The sequence below is a fragment of the Lemur catta genome, chromosome 14, assembly GCF_020740605.2.
Source record: "Lemur catta isolate mLemCat1 chromosome 14, mLemCat1.pri, whole genome shotgun sequence".
Classification (NCBI taxonomy): domain Eukaryota; kingdom Metazoa; phylum Chordata; class Mammalia; order Primates; family Lemuridae; genus Lemur; species Lemur catta.
Window position 1 is genome coordinate 46,025,227 of NC_059141.1, and position 21,940 is coordinate 46,047,166.

The 21,940-nt window shown below is 31.8% G+C and overlaps 2 protein-coding genes across 2 annotated transcripts in view; one reads left to right on the plus strand and one right to left on the minus strand.

The window, feature by feature from the left end:
• The window catches only part of LRRTM3 (leucine rich repeat transmembrane neuronal 3), a 161,997-nt gene extending 148,283 nt beyond the window's left edge, over positions 1-13,714 (plus strand). The window contains exon 3 of the mRNA XM_045568381.1: positions 11,518-13,714. Within this exon, the coding sequence (XP_045424337.1) occupies positions 11,518-11,727 (210 nt within the window). The 3' untranslated portion in view covers positions 11,728-13,714. The remainder of the gene's footprint in view (positions 1-11,517) is intronic.
• CTNNA3 (catenin alpha 3) overlaps positions 1-21,940 on the minus strand; it is a 1,449,816-nt gene that overhangs the window by 1,000,727 nt on the left and 427,149 nt on the right. The window lies entirely within an intron of this gene.

Consider the following 21,940-nt stretch of genomic DNA (forward strand, 5'->3'; position numbering starts at 1 on the left):
GCTAGGAATATGGATAAATGGATGAGTGAATGGATGAATGAAGGGATGGAAGAAACAATATATATTATTTCATACTTATGTGTATGTAAATGTAAATTCTGAAGAAATTATAGCAGGAGCTCATCCCTACAGAATCAAATTCATCTGAGAGATTTTCATAAAACAATGTTATCTGAACTAAACAAGTGCAGGATTTTCATGCAACTTGTCAAATGTTTTAGTATATAGAATATCAACTCAGGTGGGAGATAATCTCAACCAAAATCTGAATTGATCTAATAACAAAGTTGAAGAAAAATTCAATGCTAATCAATAAGTAATTACATCATTTGAAAGTCTATTTGATTGGTAGACAGCTACTAGGATTCAGTGCTGCTTTCTACATCCTAGACAGGAAATCCAGCCTCCAAGGAACCTGGAATATCAGTCTTGCCAAAGCTTGTCTAGGACAAGCTCTCTAGATTGGGCATGTCAGAAATGCAGAGTCTGTATGACGAATGCCAAGACTAAATTAAGGTAGTGAGGAGGGAAAAGCCAGTTGGAAAGCAAGTGAGCTATTAGAAGTCATGACAGAACACCAAATGTAAATGCCAATGTTCAGGGTCATCCCATACAGAGCCTCTCTGTGAGACAAAAATGCCCTTATCAGTCATAGACAGAGTTCTTTTCACTATTATAACAGTACCAAACACTGTTATTTGTTGTATGTTTGTTTGTTTTGTAATGTTTAACATAACTAGTGATTTTCATTCTCATGTACTTAAATACAAACCTAGGCCAAAAACATCAACTGCTGTATCATTATTATAAGATCCATGAGTGGACTACTTTAAGTACAATTTCAAAGGGGAAAAAAAAGCAAAAAAAAAAATTGAGATTACTTTCAAACTGATTAGCAACTGCACCTCATTGCACAGCAGTATGAAGAAACAGATTTGGAAACACAGCACCAAGATTAGTGGCGCCTTTGAGCCATAGTCTCAATTTAGGTCTCATCACTTTACCTGGCAATAGTGCCAATTTAGCAAGTGTCGGGCTGTGCAGAAAGATTTGCATGCAAATGAACACAGTTTGGGGGATTTTGCTTTGCCTCGCTAGAAGAGAAACATCACTTTTCATTGGCACTACAAAAATAAAACAGAGGTTAACACAGAAGGGTCCAAGGAAGCATCCATTACTGGAAGAGCTAATTTGGCAGGTGCATCAAACTCCTGGAGATCATAAGCAGCGCTTCTAGTAAGCACTAAAGAGTTTGAAAAACGCAGATGTGGAAGGTATTAGAGGATAAATCATAGACATAACATTTTGAAATTTAGAGGAGGAAAATCACCAAATTAAGGAATGATTATTTTATTTTAATATTCTTTTTTAAAGTTTTCTACAATTAAATATAAAAGTAATACATTCTATATTATAAATATATCAAAATAATTTTAAAATACAACATAAAATTTTAAAATAAAAATAATCAAAAGTTTAAATGTAATTAAAGTAAAATAAAATGTTTAAAAGGCAAATCTCAAACATTATAATGCAGTGCTATGTGCCTAATCATGAGTGTGGATTTTTGCTAATTCAATTAGCCTTCTTCCTCTAACCTAGAAACATGATAGCTTGGATCATGACATAATTAGACTTTAATAGATTGTCTCAGTCATAGTTTCCATAAAGCCCAGTCATCCTAGGGCAAAGGATTCAATTTCTTCCCAGACTATACTAAATACCCCTTATTCTCCTACTTCATTCATTCAAATATTCATTCATTCAGGAAGTACCCACTTAGTGCTTATTAAATTTAGGGGACCATATGAGACAATATAAGGCATGGAGAAATACGATTACAGATTTTTGTGCTCAAGAAGATTATGGTCTACTATGAGATAAAATATATATGCAAATAAAGACAAAACTTAAAAATATACATACTATAAAAGTAGTACTGAGGAAATACTTTGATAACTCAGAGAGCAAGAACAAGAATGAGTGGATGGGTGAGTGAATGAATGAGTGAAAAATTGAGAGATGCCAATTGGGGTGATGAGAAATGCTCTTCCCACATGGAGTCCTCTCTCTTCCACTTGCTAGGCATGTGTTAGAATGGCTTATGTTCCATCCAGAAGCCTTGAGGACAAGGACTTTGTGTATCCCCAGCATCTAGCCCCCAGGCCCAGAGAGGGCATTCAGCAAACCTTCATTGAAAGAATGAGTGCAAACATAAATGAATGAACATTTCTATTTGATTTTGTAAAAACTAGCACGTGAATTTATGAAAACAATGCATATAGCCAATTCCTATTTATTTCTTGTTGAGAAACAAAGTGTTTTGTAAAACACAAAAAATACTCAAAAGTGTCTACATCATTTAAATACTTTTTTTTTAATTGAAAAGATAAGAGGACCTGCATTTTATAAGATTCTTCCCATTACTTAGATGGTCTGGGGCACTACTAAAATACAAATTTGCAAGACACACATAAAGGCACTAAAATTCAGAAATTTTTTTTCTTACTCTAAATGCATTTTGGTACAAGAACTGTGACCCTTCAAATAGAACTCAATTTTTTTTCACTGTATGATTTCACTCTGCAAGAGTTCACTATAATGTACTTATCACACAAAAGCACTAGAAGAATTATTATGTTCCTGAAAACAATGTTCTCTATTACATCATTGTTAAATTACAGACACTGGAAAAATTTTAAATTCATATTAAGTTCCTGCCTTATAATCCTATACAGTCTGCCCTCCATATCTATGGGTTCTACATCCATGGATTCCACCAGCTGTGAGTTGAAAATATTCAAAAAATAATAATAATAATACAACAATAAAAATAATACAAATAAAAAACAATACAGTATAACAACTATTGAAATAACATATACATTGTATTGGGTATTAATACATAGCTATTAATACAATTAATACATCTACAGTAATCTAGAGATGACTTAAAGTATAAGGGAGAATAAGCATAGGTTAAATGCAAATACTACACTGTTGGATAAAAGGGATTTGAGCATCCATGGATTTTGGTATCTGGTGTCCTGAACAAATCCTCCACAGATATCAAGCGAAGATTGTACTTGCGACATCAGGATAGTAATTGCTACTTTAAGTGGCAATTTAGCTATTAAGAAAATATAAAAATATTTATAGTTAAGAATGTTAAATATAATTTTTATATTATTAATAGAAAGTTAGGTTTTTTAAAGTTTAAAGATAGATAATATAAATTGAAGCTCTTAAATACTTTAAAAAAATTTTTTTAAATACTTTATTAGTAGAATCAAGATAATTAAAATTAATGATCCAAAAGTCTGTTGTACTGACACCAATTAACCATTGGAATGCTAAAGAGTTCCAGGAGATAGATTGATATTCAAACAAATAAATCAGTTCAAGGTCAAATATATTATCTCTGTGGGAGAGTCCATAAAAGTAAATATTGAATCACTTCTCAGCAATATTGATTCTCACCAATAAATCTGGAAAGTAGCAACATTATTTTCAAATCAAAAAGATGGCTACTTCATTTTGCACCCAGAAAGGATGGATGATATAATTAGTAGAATCAACCAATCAGAGCACAGTATAAATATTCTTATACATTCATACTCTATATCTTGTCTCCCAGCCTACTCCATCCATTGCCTTCCTTTACTCTTTTGCATTATTTGTCCAACACTGACTAGCCTACGATTTTTGTCAGAGAGCAGAAATTGTGTCTTCATGTTTGTTCTCCATTTCCCCAGTCCTGCTGTCTTGCAAACATCTAACCAGAAATGTTTCACATACAGAAAGGAATCAAGACGAGTATAGTTTAATATGAAAAAAAATAATCAAACTACAGACTAATTGAAGTTTCTAACTTTTTAGATATCTTGTTAAAAAGAAAAGCTAATGTAATTTAATTGGAAAATGTCTATCAATTTTCAAGTCAACACAGAAATTTAACTTTAAAATCCCTGAAAGTCTTCCTGAACAATTTTACACAAATGTGTATACCAGAGTATATTTAGGGTTCCTTTCCCAGTTCTGAATGTTCTCCAGATTGGACTCCTCTCCTCATCCCTCGTATAAGCCAATATGAGTTCAGTAAGAAGCAGAGAATTCTGATTTTGAGCTGTTACCATCTAACCACATCATTACTCCATGATAAACTATATGTTTCTTTCCTGAAGATCCAATGTGCAAAGCAGCATCATAAAACTGCTGTAAAGCATGGGAAATCATAGTGTTCACACTACTGGAAATAAGACCCAAATGTTGAGAATTGGTGTTTAAATAGTATCAGAGGCATTATATTGTTTTCACCGCTCTAGGCTTTAAGGCCAGTGTGAATTAGATAGAGTGATAAATAGGCAGTGAAATATAGTGGTTAAGAAGTCAAGCAACAACTTATACAACTCACTAGGTGAGTGATTTTAGACTAATTATTGAAACTATATTAGTTTTCTCAACTGTAAAATGGGGACAATTATATTTATCTTACTGCCAGTGGTCTCGGAAGGCTTAAAATAGATGACCTGAGTTCAGCATATAGCATGGTACCTAAAACACAGTAAATGCTCAATGAATAATAGTGAAGATAATGAAGAGGATGTTAGAGACATGTTTGAGCAGATGTCAACCAAGAGATGGAACAAATGTCCACAGCTGCTCTAGGTGGGTGGATAGAGAAACAACTGTAGAAATCCTAAAGAAATTAAAGGAGGACTTGAGGTAACATCTAAGCAGACTTTAACGCTCTGCTAGGGACCCAAGCTAGAGAGCGATAATTGCTTACACTATTTCTCTTCATATAGCACATAAATTTTAACAAGTGCCTCAACACTTAGAAACTAAAATAGTAATTAGTGATAAAATTTTTAAGTTGGGAATTAAGCCAGTAGGAAAGGTATTTTCAGTCAAGAGTTTCTTAATATTACTCAAATAATGCCAAAGAGGCAGCTTTCTATTTTGATTATAAGTAAAAACTACCAGCCTACATATAAAAATTATGCTTGATAGGACTGGAACAAATATTACTAACCAATCCCCAAACACAAAGCAAATTGCACATACCCAAGCAAAACTCAAGGCTAGTCATGAAAATCAATTAGCATAAATGAAACAGAAGGTAGAGGCATCAAAATGAACAAGAACAAAATCATCACCAAGTTGTATATTTTTAAGAATTAAAACACTTCTTTAAGGAAATTGAGAATTTTACAGGCAGTGGTGTTAATACACACACACACACACACACACACACACACACACACCATGTATATATATAAAATAATCTATTTAAGAAAGCTGATTTCCCTGAATAAAGTATATTTCAAATTCCACTTCTTTCCAAAAAGTAATGCTTCAGATATGACCAAAAAAGAAAAGAAAAAAGAAGAAAGCATTTACTATTTTTTACATGTTGCATACATTTAGTTAAACAAAAAATATAGCTAATCTTCTCCAAAGATGAACTTACAAATGTGTAGTTTTATTGGCAACTCTACTAAGACCAGTTCCAGTCACTAAGGTGAACAAGGTAAAGATACTTTGAGTTAAGATAGTGGCAACAGAGATGAGAGAGAGGTGGGTACATGTCAGTGATATCAAGAAAGTAACTGGCAAATCACGGGACATTTGGAACAAGAGAAAGGGAGGAGTCAAAATAGATTGGCAAAGCTGACATAACCTGGTTAAATACTCCCCAGAACACAATAGGGGGGCAGTGGGAAGTAATGCCAATTTGGATTCAGGGATGGTAAGCTCAGATTGAGAGGCAAATTAGAGAAATTTCATTAATTGGAAAAAGATTGTAAGGCCTGTTTCTTATTTCATATGTTATTAAGTAGAAATAAACTCAATTGAAAACTTATTAAGTTTAATAGATGAAAAACAAAATTAAGATAATAGGCCTCTGACTCCAACATCAAATAGAGAGAAATATGTCCTGATAGTGATAAGGGCTACATCTCAAAAAATGAATCCCTTCAGTCTGCTTCTTTCACTATATGCAGATGATAAAAAAACAATACTTACAAAAACCCTAAAGTATCATCCTTTCAACAACCTAGAGAGGCAGAATACTTGCTAGATGACATTTGGCCTTAAAAAAAAATGGAAGATTTCCCCTGTGATATATGAGAACAGCATAGGCATTATCTCAAAGATAATCAGTAGAAATATGTATACTTACTAAAAACTCTATTCAGAAATAACACTTAACAAGCAAGCTAGAGAGGGAACATTAGAGAGGGAAAAAACAGCCTTTTTTTATTCCCTCTCAAAAGAGGACTATCGTTTTCTGTTCTTCAGAGTATTTTGTACTTAAAATAACCTTTGCTATCCAACGGAAGAGATGCTTGAATGACTTCTAGCCAACTAATTAGAAGACAAGAAACACATATGCATGTTTGTATATATACACATATATTTGTACAAATATATATAGATATTATTTATGCAATAAATGAATATGCTTAAAATGATTATTTTTACTTAATCACAAATTAGAAACTTTATAAAGCTATTCTTACCCTATATAATCACAAGCTCAAATATTATATATGAATAGGGAAAAGATCTTTAGTAATTTAGTTATTTTTATTCATCTAAACTTATGCTTTTTTATGTGAAAGGTAAATATCATTAATGTTGAGATAGATACTGGAAAATTACTGCTGAGGCAAATATCACTGATGTCAAGACAGCACTAGTTTAGCAGAATTGAAATTTTCCCTAAGGGGAATTTTCTAAATAATGGGTCAGCTACTCCTGTGATCATTAGAAGAGTATATAACAATTTCTTAGCTCAGACTTTACATGATCATGATTTCTGGAGAGTAAGTTTTCATATCCCTGAATCTCTACAATTTACACCTTAAGAATAATTACCTTACCTGGAAAAAAATAATTTAAAAGATTAAAGGAAACCATAAGTAATTATAAATAAGAGTTTATTAGGTTAAAATACACTGAAAGACACTTATCTTTCAGCAAGATACGACAGGAAGACTCTACAGACACTATAGAGCCTTCCAACAAAAGGTCTGGGAAGCAGATGCCTTATTAGATTTAAATCTACTATTCTTCCTGGAACAATCCCAACTAGCTACTCAGGTACCTAGGGTCACTGGTTATCTTCTTTTTATGAAATAACATATTTGGGTGACTTTCAGGTATATAAGCTAAGTGATTTATTGTCCAAAATGGAACAGAAACTATAAACCAGGACTGTACTGTTGAACACCCTAACCGCAGGGGAGAGCATGTTCACAGAAATCAGGTAAAAATGGAGAGAGAGAGAAAGAGAGAGAGAGAGAGAGAGAGAGATTAGTCTTGAAAGAGAAAAGGAAAACAACATATAGTCACTTGATGGTTATGTGAAAAAGTAGAAGAGTCTGCACTGACTGTGGCCTGGTGACAGGAAGGGATTTACATAGATTATGTATGAGCCTCACAATGCATGATGCCAGCTGATAGCCTTCTGCATTACTACTCAACCACCAGTCACTTTTTGGTGCCAAGGACATACTCTTCCAACAAAACTGAAACCCCAAAAAAGACTGCTGGATTTACAGTAGTTGCCCAAACCTCTGATCAAGTGTTTTCCCTGATGTGGAAAATACCATATGCAGATTTTAATTTTCTAATATTTTAGGTAATTTATTTGAAACATGAGTAGGTTTCCTCCCATTCATACTCCTTTTTCAAATTATTCCACTACCATGAATTGTCATTTGTCATGTTCCCAAATGACTAACTATAATTTGAAAGCAACAGATAATCCCTCTTTCTTGTAAGAACTAAAGTATACCTCTTAAGGCACTATTGTGTTGTTGGGCAGCAAGTGGTGTATTGTTATTTGAGGAGTAAATGTGTCACACACTTAATATATGACTTCCTACCTGAAATAACTAACTTATGTAAGAATCCAGTACCCTACATGGAGGAAGTGCTCAATACATAAGTTGATATGGAAAAGGAAAGCTATTACAAATATACATATGTAATATGTTTCATAAGGAAGAATTGTTCTAACAAAAAAATAATTTTCTCCTTGTAAATAATTAGAACCAAAAAATCCCTCCCAGACAAATTTAGATAACAAACATTATATTTATATTTACTTTTATTATATGGAGGATTCATTATATTTTGTATAATCAATGTCATAAAAACAAAATAAAGTGCTTAAAAATTACATTTCTGTACTACATGGATATTCTATTTTAATAAGTGTTTACTAAGAGCGTAGTCTTTCAGTGTTATCTTCTCAACAGAGTGAACTAAATCTTTTAAATTTAAATGAAATTTATTTTAAACTACATATTTGGAAATACATTATAGCAATCATATTTAAAGAAAATACCTAGTGAATTCTTATCTACAGTAATTAATAGAAACAATATATGTTTAAAAGGAAAATTACTGACCATATTTTATGGTCAGTAAAATATGGTCAGTAATCAGTACATCCACTAATATTTGGGTTCTAAATATTGTCAAGCACAGTGCCTCATGTATCATAAAGCTTCAATAATTTTTATCCATCTGATTAGCCACTAAAGAACAAACATGGCTTTCAGGACATCTGTATAAAATACTTAGAAACAAAAAATCGGGAAGGAAATTACTTAAATTTAACAAACACTTTTATATAAAAAAGAAATTATCTCATTGGCCATTCCAACAAAATTGGCAGTGCAAAATTTTCATAATTCAGCAAAAATTTACCAGAACTCAACTTGAAAAATTTATGAGTAAATGTACACACATGTACATACATATACCGTATTATATATACATCTATAGGTATGGCTATCATATTTACATACCTATCTTATACAGATAACATAAGTATGTAATAGTGGTTCAAAAATAATGTATCCCCAAAATGTGTATTTTCCATACCTGATTTAAATGATTTTGAAATCATAATTAGCTATGAGATTAGACATATATGTATATGTATGTATACAGTATGTATATATGGGGCATCTGTACATATGTATGCTGACATATGTGTGTACTCATATATATACACATGTGTATATATACTATACTAACTTTCTTAGATTTTCAAAACCATTTAAGTCAACCTGGGAAAAATCTACTCTGATGCTGTTTTCAGAAATGGTTAGCTGTTAAATTCTACTTACTGATACATCTTACTATGTTACTTTTTTCATAGATATCATCAACTTTAAGATGCACTTTTAATTGCAGGGAAAAAATACATGTTAAGCATCCACATTGTTTATCAGTGGGTGCTCATTACCATCCAAATTTCAGAAATATTTAAATGCACAAAAATGTGCCTTTACATTGAAAGAGTATAATCATGGGATAAGCTGTTTCAAAATAAGACATCCAACAATAAAAAAAACTCTAAAGAAAATATGTGGAATTTTTTAATAATCAGAGATAACTATTTAATTGATATGTTTCAAATTAAGACTTGCATTCTGGTACCAGCAGCCTCTAGTTATTAAATCAAACTAGGAAATTGTGTGTGCACATACAAACACACACATTGTATAAATGTATCATGCTTTATTATTTTTCATAAATCATGATCATAGAAATTACAAATTACTCACAGCAGAGTTAATTCCAAATAAGTAAGAAATGATTCAGCATATATGAGGCATAAGTTTCCATGACAAATAAGAACAAGTATATAAAATTCTACAGATATATGACCTATAACACATTACAGAGCATTGATTTCCCAGAGGCTAATATAAAACTCATGTGTCCAATAACAGTTCTATTTTTGTTTTCTCATTCTATTCATGCTGCATAATTACTTTTACATAATAATATATTTTAGTTATTTGGGCTGTTTCATCTGTAACAACAGGAATTCTTATTTATTTTAAATGGCAATATCCTATTTTATTGTTAAACATTTTCTTCATGATCTTTCAATCACCTTGGCCATTTTTTAGTGTATGATATTTTATATTCACATATCAGATAACTTCATGTTTCAAATTTTATTTTTTGGCTACCCAAATGCCTATCATAGAAGCAATCAAATTTTAAAAATCCACGTACATAGAAAGGGTTGCTCAAGTATTTCATTTGATGAACTGGATTATATTTCTGCCTCTGAGGACTAATCTCTACCCATTTGGCACATGGAAACAATCATAAAATAAATAATCTCAAAAGAAATGAACACTTTCATTGAAGAGAAAACAAGGAAATATTTTCTCAACCAATTTTCATTAAAGGAGAGATAAATGTAAGTAGAAGGTAAGGATGGAAGGAGAAGAGGTAAAGAGCATTCTAATGCATGGAGAGGAGGGGAAAGAAAGTAAAGATGCAGTTAATAAAAGAATTAAACCTAGTCATTCTATTTTTCTTAGCTTTGGGCTCTAATCTTAACTGAGATCTGAAGGAAATTTAGTCTGATCTTCTAAAATAGAAATATATTTTATCTGTTTACCAAACAAGACTGTCAGAAGCTTTTATCCAAGGGAATTCAGCAACATGAATTAGTAATTAGGATATTTAACTGAGATTAGGGCTGAAGGATCCTGAAATCTGCCTACTTTTTAGGACAAGTTTTTATCATATTGAAAAAATAATAGGAATGATCTCTAGACTTTGACAACTGATTATATTTCATACTACCCTTTCTCTGTAACATGTATGTTTCCCTTATGCTCATAATTGTCATGTTTGATTTTTCCTCCCATGTTTGGAACTTGCTTTCTTTCATTAGCAAAGGAGTCCCTTTCTCACTGATATCACTGATTTCTTCAAACTAGAATCATCCTTTGGTGCTTTTTAGACCTTCACAGGACCCAAAGATTTTTTCTGGGAGTTCTCTAAACTCTAAGTTTTAGATATATGGACCAAACTACAGACATTAATATTTCAAGGAATCTTCATGATGAAATAAATATTAAGAAGTTATGGGTAAGAAAATTACCAGAATTACTTGACTAGACAATTCTCTTCTGTAATGATTCTCAAAGTGTGGTGTGTGGATTAACAGCACCAGCATCATGTGGGAACTTATAAGAAATGCAGATTCCAGGCCCTACCTCAGACCTACTGAATGAGAAACTTTGGGAGCAAGGGGATGGAAAGTTAAAGAAGGGGGAGGTGATTTTTATGCATGCTAAAGTTTGAGAACCACTGTACTTTTGTATCCTAACCAAATATTAAAAATAATTTTCTTAGTTCTAAAAACACTGTTTTGTCCCAGTAAGGGAAGGCAATTTTCTGACTATACCAATAAAGATTTTATTATTTTCAGAACCACTTAGGCTACTATTTATCTGAAGCTTCTAGTTAATACTTAAGCAGCTTCACCCCAAACTTTAAAACTGTTGCACTGAGCTTACTTCTTGAGAATAAAGGACATTAGCAGGATAGCATGGGGACACCTGAACCACAGAAGCAACCATAGAGGTTAGTCAGGTCAGCACTTCACAGTCTCTGAATCTTGCCCCTAAAGTTGTCTGTCTTTTTATAACTGACTTTTCTCATGTCATTTTTTTTCCCCAGATACCTTTATCAATGAATGTGTCAACCTTTCTGGCATACGACCAGCCCACAATAAGTTACTGTGGGATGCATCATGAACTTCTCTCTCATAAGCCCTTTGAAACGAATTTACAGGAAGATACGCTGGAAACACACCTAGAGACTGAGCTGGACCTGAGCACAATCACAACAGCTGGCCAAATCAGTGACCATAAACAGCAGCTAGCTTAACTGAGCTAATTGGTAGCCAAGGATTGCTACCAAACTTTGTAACCTCAAGGACAAAATGAGGAAGATTCATGCATTGTGGACTCTAAAAACAAAACAAATCCCCTGTTCAAATAAAAAAATCCAAGATTAATTCATGAAATAAAGAAGACATGAATTGTTTTAAGTCTACACTTTGTAATTAGCTAAGTTGTGCAGTATTTTTTTGACTTAAACGGAGTATGACCCTGAAAAAAAAGAATCTTTTTTTTCAAAACTCATCCTACCTACCTGTAAAAACTGTACAGAGCTAATGTATTTTTCATATTGTAAATTTTCAATTATAGAAACAACTGGTATATACAGTACCATAATTTAATTACATTTTACTTTACAAACTTTACACATTTCAGTTTCTAAAATTTTAAATTAACAAAAATTATTTCTTGTGTTATTCAGAGTTACTCAGTTTTGTAGGGACAGTTTTGTTACTGCTTTTGTGCCCAGAAACCTTGACTCTAAAATTCTGTGCTGTATGAAACATGCACGATTTTTACAATGCTTACTGCGTAGAATTTTATCTACTTGTTCCAGAAATAATACATTAACCAAAAAGGATTTAATTGTTCAGACTTGTAAGAGATTCTTCAATTACATAGACAGGTTTTTCTTATAAATGGAAAAAAAAATCAAGGATTTTTTTTTAACAGTTCTCAGATTTAACTGTTGCCTTGAATTACAGCCTAGTTTCTAAGCAGTGAAATGTAATGATAAAGAGGGATATTTTAACAAAATATTTCCGAATGAATGACTCATTATTTTATTCTTTTGAATAACCATTGTTAAGGGTGGGAGGGGAAGCATGTACAAAACATTACTGGAAACAAAGGCCGTAACCACAGCAACAGACTTTGATACACTTAAAAGGGCAGCTGCCAGTGACAAAGAAAAACTTTTGTTACATCTCATTATGTTCAGGCCAAGGTGGGAGGACAAAGCATAATAATTTGTACAGTAGCAAATTTTCTCCTAATTAACTCAAAGTGGTTTACCTAAAAATAACCATCAGTCAATGCAAAATGTGCCTGGTTCTTAAGACAACTTTTCATTTAGAACTGTAAGATTATATTTTGGGAACATTTCAAAGGAAATATATGAAATATTTTGTATTGCGTGCTACATCAATTCTCTCCTAAGGGAGAACTTTAAATATCTACAGCTCATTCAAAATAAATATGAGCATGGTGGAGAACTTTCACTCAAGTAGACTATAAACATCCTTAATATATTCTAAATTATTTATATTGCTGTCCATAATGGAATTCACCTCCAAATTATCTGACAAATAACTCAGAGTAATTTGACACCAGCCCAGATCATATATTGATTACGCAATTGTATTATAAAGTTAATTCAAATGAAATTAAGAAAACCTGACTTTTCAGAGGCTGAAATAATCAAATTGTTTCTGTTGTTTGATTGACACAGGTTATTGTTTGAAAATATTGTTACTTTATCTACAGTAATCACACATTCTTCTTGATCTTTTTTTTTTAAATATAAAACTGCAAGTTTTGATTACTGTTGCACTAGAAGAAATGCTTTTTATATTGTCATTTTATATTCATGACATCAAAAATAGATCACAAATATATCAATCTACTGGGTCAAATACAATCAAAAACAATGAGGAAAAGAATTAGTGAAAAGCAATGTCAAACTTTTAATTTTTTATCTCTTCCAAAGAAATTGTACCTACAAAAGTCTAATTTTATGCAGGTTCATCACAGCAATTTTAAAAGCAGCTTCAAGAAGAATGAACTTAAAAATCGTAGATCAAATTATTGTTGAAAATATACAAAGTCAGAAAGAAAAAAAGATGTAAATGTTGGAAAAAGCAAACTATATTACTAATTTAGATGAAACCTAATGTCAAACACACTACTTGTATCAACTATTTAGCATCCCAGATTTTGTAACATATTTTGCATAAATTATTTGCTATTCAAAATTTTTTGTCATTTTAAGTCTAATTTTAATCTTTATTTTTTCCAATTCCTAATGTATTTGCATTGTATTATTCTACAAGTATTCTCAATCCTCTACACTGAGATTTTACTTCTCACAGCACATTTATAGAAGCCTATAAATCTATTATCTGTGGGTCTAAAATCAAGTACAAAATTTTATTCGTTATGTAAACCAAAATGTCATTTGCAGTTTTTCTTATTAGAAGTTGTCCTTACAAATATATGCCCTTGATTTCCTGAAGCAAACCACTTTCTTTCTTAAACATTTTATGGTCATCTAAAGTAGACAACTATCAATAGAAGCAATTACCTTGGAACCATGGCTCTGCGCATCCAAGGCCCTAAGCTACTGTAAAAGCCAAATGACCTAAGAATTTTGAGATTTCTCATATTTGAAATTAAACCAGAAGGGTCTTTAACGGGGAAAAAAAAAAGATTCTGGGTTATTTGTTTGCTTAATTTTTATTCTACCACGTCCAGACTAGGGGTAGAATCTTTATCACATGTTTGTAATTTATATTAGTTTGTGTCTAAAACTTTTGTTTCTAACCTATCTTTTCCAGCATTCAATAATCTCCCATTTCCTCCCTCTAACCACTCACTCCATATGTCCCTTCCTGTCTATTGATCACCTATTTAAACAACTAAAATGTTTAGTTGTGTTTGGAGTTGAAAAATGGAGAGTTTGACCCAGTGTGGTTGCAATAACAATAGCAGCTACAGCAAGTAATAAAGTTATGCAGTGTTTTGAGGTTTACAAACCACACTTTAAATAAATTATCTCATTTTGTCTTCATTACAACCCTATGAAGACACATTAATCTCAAAGAAGTTGAGCCCTCACCCAAGAACACAATTGGTGCAGTTTAGAGGCTGTTAGTCTTTCCATTATACTAAAAACTTTCTTTCTCTGATCAGTGCCAGAGAACTTCCAGAAAGAGGATATGATGAAAGAAAAGAAAGTTTGACATGTTGTTTGGTAATTGCTAATTTAATTCACTTCTATCTGTATAATATGTGGACTAAATGAACTCTTTCTGTATGCTACTCTGGACTCCCAATTAAAACTCTATTCAAAAAGTATAGCAAACCACATATTTCTTCATATACAAGATCATTTGCAAATGTATAGAACAGTTGCTCCCAAGATGTGGATGCATGTAGGCCCCAAGATGCAGACATAAAATCAAGAAGCACAAGGAGAGAAGCCAAAGACTTTCTAAATGTCTAAATAATTACAAGAGATGCATAATGCAAGGTTGAACATGTGTTCAACACATGCTCAATTCAGAGCTGATTGGGAACACTTGTATAAAATTCTTTTTCTTTTTTTCCTTTTTTTGTTTTGGCAAGATTTATTGAACCATGAATTTTATTTATCCATCAGAGAACAATCTTCTCAATTTTCTCTAAAAATAAAATATAATATATCCAAACTGATTACTATAGATGCTAAAACATATGCTAACATGCAAATAATATATTTTACTAATCAACTCATTTTTGTCAAGTCTCTATCCCTAGTCACTCCTGAATGTTCTAGAAAACCATAAAACTGTACAGATTTTTAGTATAAATTATATTTTTAGAAGGAAAGAAAACTTGCCCAAATTTAACACTCAAGACTAATGACATAATCCTAATTTGATCCCAGATCTGTCTGATTCCATAAACTGCTTAAAAATAGCAAAATCTTTTTGCAAAAATGTTTTCTAACATATAACCATTGAAATAAATACATTTGTTTTTGACTGTTCCTGACTGGAAGACAGATATCATCTCTCAAACTAAACATTCAAAATAAGTAAAGAAACTGAAAGCATGAAAACAGATGTCTGATGTGAACTGTTAGTAAGCTGTAAGAAAGAAAATTGGATGTTCTGGGTAGATGAAAGCATGTGAAAACAGAGGTAATGGGACTGGCAGATATTTGGCCTCAGGAGAGAAGGTAAGAAATCTCCAGAGTAGATAGAATAACATCTTGTATTGAAATAGCTCTTAACAGCCTATCATGCTGGGTAATAGTATAACAATCTCATAAAAAATAAAATGTCTCAAGGTCCAGATGAATTGGTCTTGTAGTAAGAACTTCCAACTACTCCCATTACCTTCTCAATTCTCCACAGCTGTCCCTAAATAAAAGAGGCACCAAGGGCAAAGGAACTGACATCAATGCTTTCAAAATTCTGATATACCTACAAAGGTAGGGTAAATGGACAGTCAACAATTGTGCTTTATTTTACCATTAGCTGTAATGGGGAAGAAACATTTGAAAATTTAAAAAAAAAACACCAAAATGGTGATGGGTTATTTTTAAAGGTCTCCTATGACTTGCATGTGATTTTATTGTGAGATAGGAGGCAGCTTATATTTAAGTTTTTTAAATTTAGGATAAGATTCACGTTTTAAAAAGTCTAGAGTTGATTATTTACCTTCTATTAAGGACAGTGATCTTAAAGCAGCAGAGTGCCTCAGCCAGCCATCTAGGACTTAGAGAACTCTGGAGTTTCTTCCTCCTCTTATTTATTGATTTTGTTTTATATGATATTCGTCTTCCTGAAAAGTTGAGTGAAATTTGTTTTGTGTAAATCAGATACTATTTCAAATGCATCAAGAGACTTTGTGATAAAAGATCCTTGAAATTCTTTTTGTTTTCTAATCTGAAATATTACCTGCTAATTTATCTTCTGTAAATTAACTTCCATATACCTTGTGTTGTATAATGTAGCACACTTGTATTGTGTGGCCTTGAAGGTTCTATGAGGCAGTCTTTGCCTCAGACTATATAAAATGAAGGGCTGACTCCAGGTTTCGAGTTGGTCTAAATGAGTGATCAATTTCAGTCTTTTCTACTTACTGAATTTATCTGGATTAATGTGAAAAAGAGTAGTAAGATAACATGGATGGATAAAGTTGACAGTTAATTTTTTCTGTTTATTTGTTTAAACTTTTGCCACCTATCATATCCTCAAAGTTACTATTAAGAGATCAAGATGACTCCAAATCTCTTGGGGCAATTCTAGGTCTACTGAATCAGAATATCTGGGATGGACCCCAATATATGGATTGCTAACACATTACTCAGGTGATACTAATGCATGCTAAGTTTTGAAAAATACTGCTCAAATGAATTTACTTTTACCAAGTCATTGAATTGCTTTTTACTCTAATCTAAAATCATTAATTCTTGCGTTTTTCTATACCAACGTGAATCTACTTTTCTAAGCCTGGCTGAACATTTTTTTCTTGACTAGAGAAATGCAAAACAAAGGACAACTATATATAAAATGCTCAGATTGCTTTCTGACAGACTGTGTTGTTTATAGATTTCGCTCCCCATTAACTCTTTCAACAGGCATATTTGAACACAGTCTTAAAGCAGCTGGGTTAGTTATTTAACTTGTTAGTTGTGCCAATGGATAATAATACAACAGCTGAAAAGCTAGAGGTGGTGAGAGAAGCAGGAATTAATTTATGATGTATCAGGTATTGTGCTCTCCTCATCTCATTCTTAAACCATCTAGAAATAGGTATAACCACCATTTTAAGGAAGGGGAAAATAAAGATCATGATAGTTAAATAACTTGCCAAGGCTGATACAGTAGAGTTGAGAATTCAAATCCAGATTTGTCAGAATCTAAGAATATGCTCCTACCACACCCCATAGCACATTTTCAAAAATGAGAAAAGACCATAATCAATATACTTAGGCTCACATATTTTAATGGGAGGTAAGTAGATACAGCAGGAAAAGAATATGCCTTTCTATTTCCAAATAGAAAAATTCTAAAAAGTATTTCACACCATAGAGATTTCCTTCAAAATCCCAAATCAGCAAATTAATGGAAAGAAATATCCATTACTTTCTTGAAGTTTTAAATATGGTTTCCTAAAAAGAGTGGACATTTGAAAGAAAAATCCTTCAAAAGATAAATATTTCCAAATATTCATATTGTATTTTCATTTCCAATCAGCTCTCATAAAATTGAACCAAAATATGATACGTGAATATCCAAAATATAACCTTCAACTGGCTAAAAAGGGAAGGGAGATTGCCAATTAAAGCAAAAACTAAGTGGGTGAACAGTCAATAAAGTCACCAAGTATAAACGATAAGGTTAAGAAAAACACCAATAATCAATCATCACAAAATGTCAACTGGCAATCGCATGGCATGGGTTGCAGAAGATTTCCTGTGAATGATTTTATATGACAATATTCTTTGTAGGAGTATTATGACTTACACAAATGGTATGGGATCTGGAAGCATATTACATTAAGAAGGTAGGAAGATAACATTTATAACAATGCAAATTCCACTTGTCCTACTCAGAATATAATATATAATTTAAAAGTAAATATAATTTCCTTGTTAGGTCAATGCAACTGTTTTTATCATTATGTGGAGATGGACAAATAAAATCATTTTTAAAAACTTCTTTTTCACCTCATATCTTCAAATAAGTCTTCTTCAGTCTCAGCTATTCGCAAATGATTCTTAAATAGTCTCTTGATTCCATTAGTGCCTACATTATTAAACCACTGGGTTGTCTCTTCTATTTCTCCCAGAACTCTACATGCCCGAGTTATTGGGAAATTACATTAGTACTTTACTCCATCACACTATCTGAACATGTAGCATCCATGTAAAACATACTTTTCTTTTATAATATAATACATGCATTCAAGAGCCAGTTATAAACTCTGTATATCACACCTTCTACTAAAAATGTCCACTACTATAACTGTGATAAAAACTAGGATATAAATTTAAACAATTAATAAATCCAGCAAAGAAATAAATTCTAGTATCCTGTATCTAATATCATTACATCTTCTCATTCTGACACCACTACCACCACACAGAAATTTTATCTGAAATACCTAGAATAATTCTGATTGCGGACAACAAAGATGTTCCTGGTACCTGGGTTGAAGATGTGGTTAAAGACACTGAAGGAGAGAAAAAAATTACATATACCCAGAGGTAAGTGAAGCAAATGTACTTATTATTAGATAATCTGCAAATAGTTTTTAAAACTAAGACTCATAATTAAAACTTACAATAATATTTATGCTATAAAGTGTCATCATAAAAGCCAGAGTGGACATTAGGGATACAAGAACAGACAGATATTTGTGATAGCAATATATATTAGATAGACAGATAGGTAGACAGATAGGAAGAATTAATTTAACCAAAGGAATGATATTAAGAATAACAATTAATTCAAGAACTATTACTATCATTTCTACAGAGAGAAATTGAAAAGTAAGAGAAAAAAGATTCAAATTAAATGCCAAATGATCTTTTCAAGGCCAAATTTAACATAACCCAAAACTATAAACCCTGAATTGCTGCTTCAATCTTTGAGTAATTACATTAATTCACATATACCTAGTCAAAATCTGATTTTAAAAAATAAATTGTAATTTTAAATATACTCCATCTGTTCATGCTGTTTTAAATCAATGCTATATTTGCTTTCAATTACAGATCAATAAATACAATGTCCTAAACAGTCTCATGAAAATGTAGTAAAAGACTGGTCAGCCCTGTTGTTCTGCTCTGCCATAAAGCAATTGTCAGAGTGGAATGTTCACCACATTGGCAAGCTGGAAATACAGTTTCTGATGTTCTCTCTAGTAGGTTGACTTAGGCACTTCTAACACTCATTATCTCTGGGTTTTACTTTATATTCAGTTATAAAATAAAGAAATTATTGCCTGAGGCAAGAGCCTACAAGCCCATACCAGCTCTAGTCTGACTATACTTATACCAGAGAGGTTTAGGGAAAGACACTGAACATCTCTGAACTTACATGATCTCTGGAGAAAAACCTGAGATCCTTGTGATGTCAACATTTTTTCACCTTTGGATTTGACGGAAATTTAAGTTCAGTGTATTGGAAATACTTCAAAATCCTTGCCAGTTTTTCTTAACAGACCTCAAACTTCAGTCTCTTGAGCCAACGTTGGCTTTTACACATGGCTATTTAACAATGAACCATTGCTATACTTCATCATGTTGTGAAAGAATAACGTAAGGCTGGGGTGGTAGCCTTTATTGACTTTTCCTTGCCTTTGATTCCAATTATGGGTTAAAATGTGTGAGCTTGAAATGGCACCTTGGGTTGGAAGAACAGTCTTCTAACACATAAACACTTTATGTAATAAAAAACAGAAATGTAGTTTGGGGCCACTTCTTTTTAACTTAATAATCTGATAAAGTTTTCAGATAAGTTAAGTATATGGCTTCCTGCTACTGAGAATATAAATGTAACTGTCTATAATGAAAACACAGTTTTGTTGTCATATACTTTCACTTTCTGAAAGCAAACCTCAGACAACTGATTATGTTCTATAATTGCCACCAGAATGAATGTCTGTTTAATTATTTCCAGAAAGAATGACTTAATACCAAACACTTTAAGACAAAATAACAACTCTTATCGAATGTTTACTTTTCTAAGCATTTTACATGTATTAATTCATTTAGTCCTCATTAATATGGTTAATAGGACTAACAATAACCCTATAAAGTATTATTGTTTTCCCCTTACTTAAAAAGATAGCAAAAATGATGCACAAAGCAATTATATTAATATAATGTAATTATATATAACTAATATAACATATAGCTAGTAAATAGTGGAGCAAGTCTTCAAATCCAGGTGATAGTTACACTGACAAATTGACTGCTACTGCCTGCTTATTTAAAGTCCACTTTATAGATCCCCTACTTAGATTTAAAAGTCTACTCATTTAAGGTTATAACTGAAGACATTTTACCAGCACAATGGATATATTTATTACATACCTAATATATGCCTGGTGGAAGGTAAGAAAATCTGAGAGATACATAAGAGTATATGATATAGTCTCTGTCCCCAAGGGGCTTGCAGTCCTAGCTAATAGAAAAGGCATCCATATTTAACAGAAATAAATTCCAAGAGCTAAATTTAATACCTGCAAGTGCAAACATCAATTAGGAGAAGATGAAATCAAAGTTACTAGAGTTGTTGGATATATCTCAAAGCAAAAGTGAGACTTAAAACTAGTGGTATTCAGGTGGGCAAGATGAAGATGAGAGGACAGTGAAGAAGGAAGAATATTATATTTAATGTACGGACATCTGTTATTCTGATAGTATTTGTTAGATTCATGCTTCTCTGGAAAAGAAATAGTAGGATCAATTTTTGTCCTGATTGCCTAAAAGTTCAGAGCCAAATTTTACTCTGGCCACAGCAAATCTTTTGGTCTTTCTGGATGGCATAAACATTTCCTACATTTTCCTCAACTCTATTTCTCTTTACATTTCTATTTTATCTGTTTTGTTTTATCTTTCTTTCAGGGGAAGGGGATCATATTAATCCTTTGTGGAAAATGTTAAAATGTTATATTAAATAAGTTTCAATAAAATCTTCATAAAACATTTTGAAGACTGATCCATGGAACCCCATTAATTTAAAATAATGATATGAATTAAATTAACTTCTTAGAAACTAATTTAATTATAGCATCCTCAAACTACTGTTTGGCATCAAGCAAAAACATGGCCTATAAATTGATTGGCTTCTTCTTTTTCCAAACTGTTCAGTCTTTATGTTGGGATTGGTGAATACTAACCAGAATTCTTATTTCAAAAAGTAAAACCAAAATCATTTTTGATTGCTATATTTTACAAATAAAGAAATTAAAGTAGAATATGATAAAAGACCATTATTAAAACCATTTAGGTAATAGAAAACAGACAAGTGCTAGAACTCACATTAACTTAGAAATAGTTTTTACTAGAGTAATATATTCTTATGAACACACCAATATTTAACAATATGCAGTTATTTCTGCCTTAAAAGTACAAAAAAAGTACAATTATCAATAAAGTTGCCATTTAATAAGTACTGACAGATATATTTCTAATCTGAAAAATGATGCATAAGAAGGTACTTTAGTTCTTTTTGAATTTTTTAAAAGTTGAGACATGTTCTCTTTTCATCAAATTTTGCTCATTATTTGGACTATTAGCTTCAGTTATCTCTGTTTATTTGATAGTTACAAATTTTCATTCACAGTTATATTCAGAGTGTCTTTTCTTTATATGGTGATTTTCTTTTATATTATATAACAATATTTTGGTATTTTTAATTCTATTCAATCAAATAAGCATTTATTAATTTATTCAGCCTTTACCATAATATGCCAAG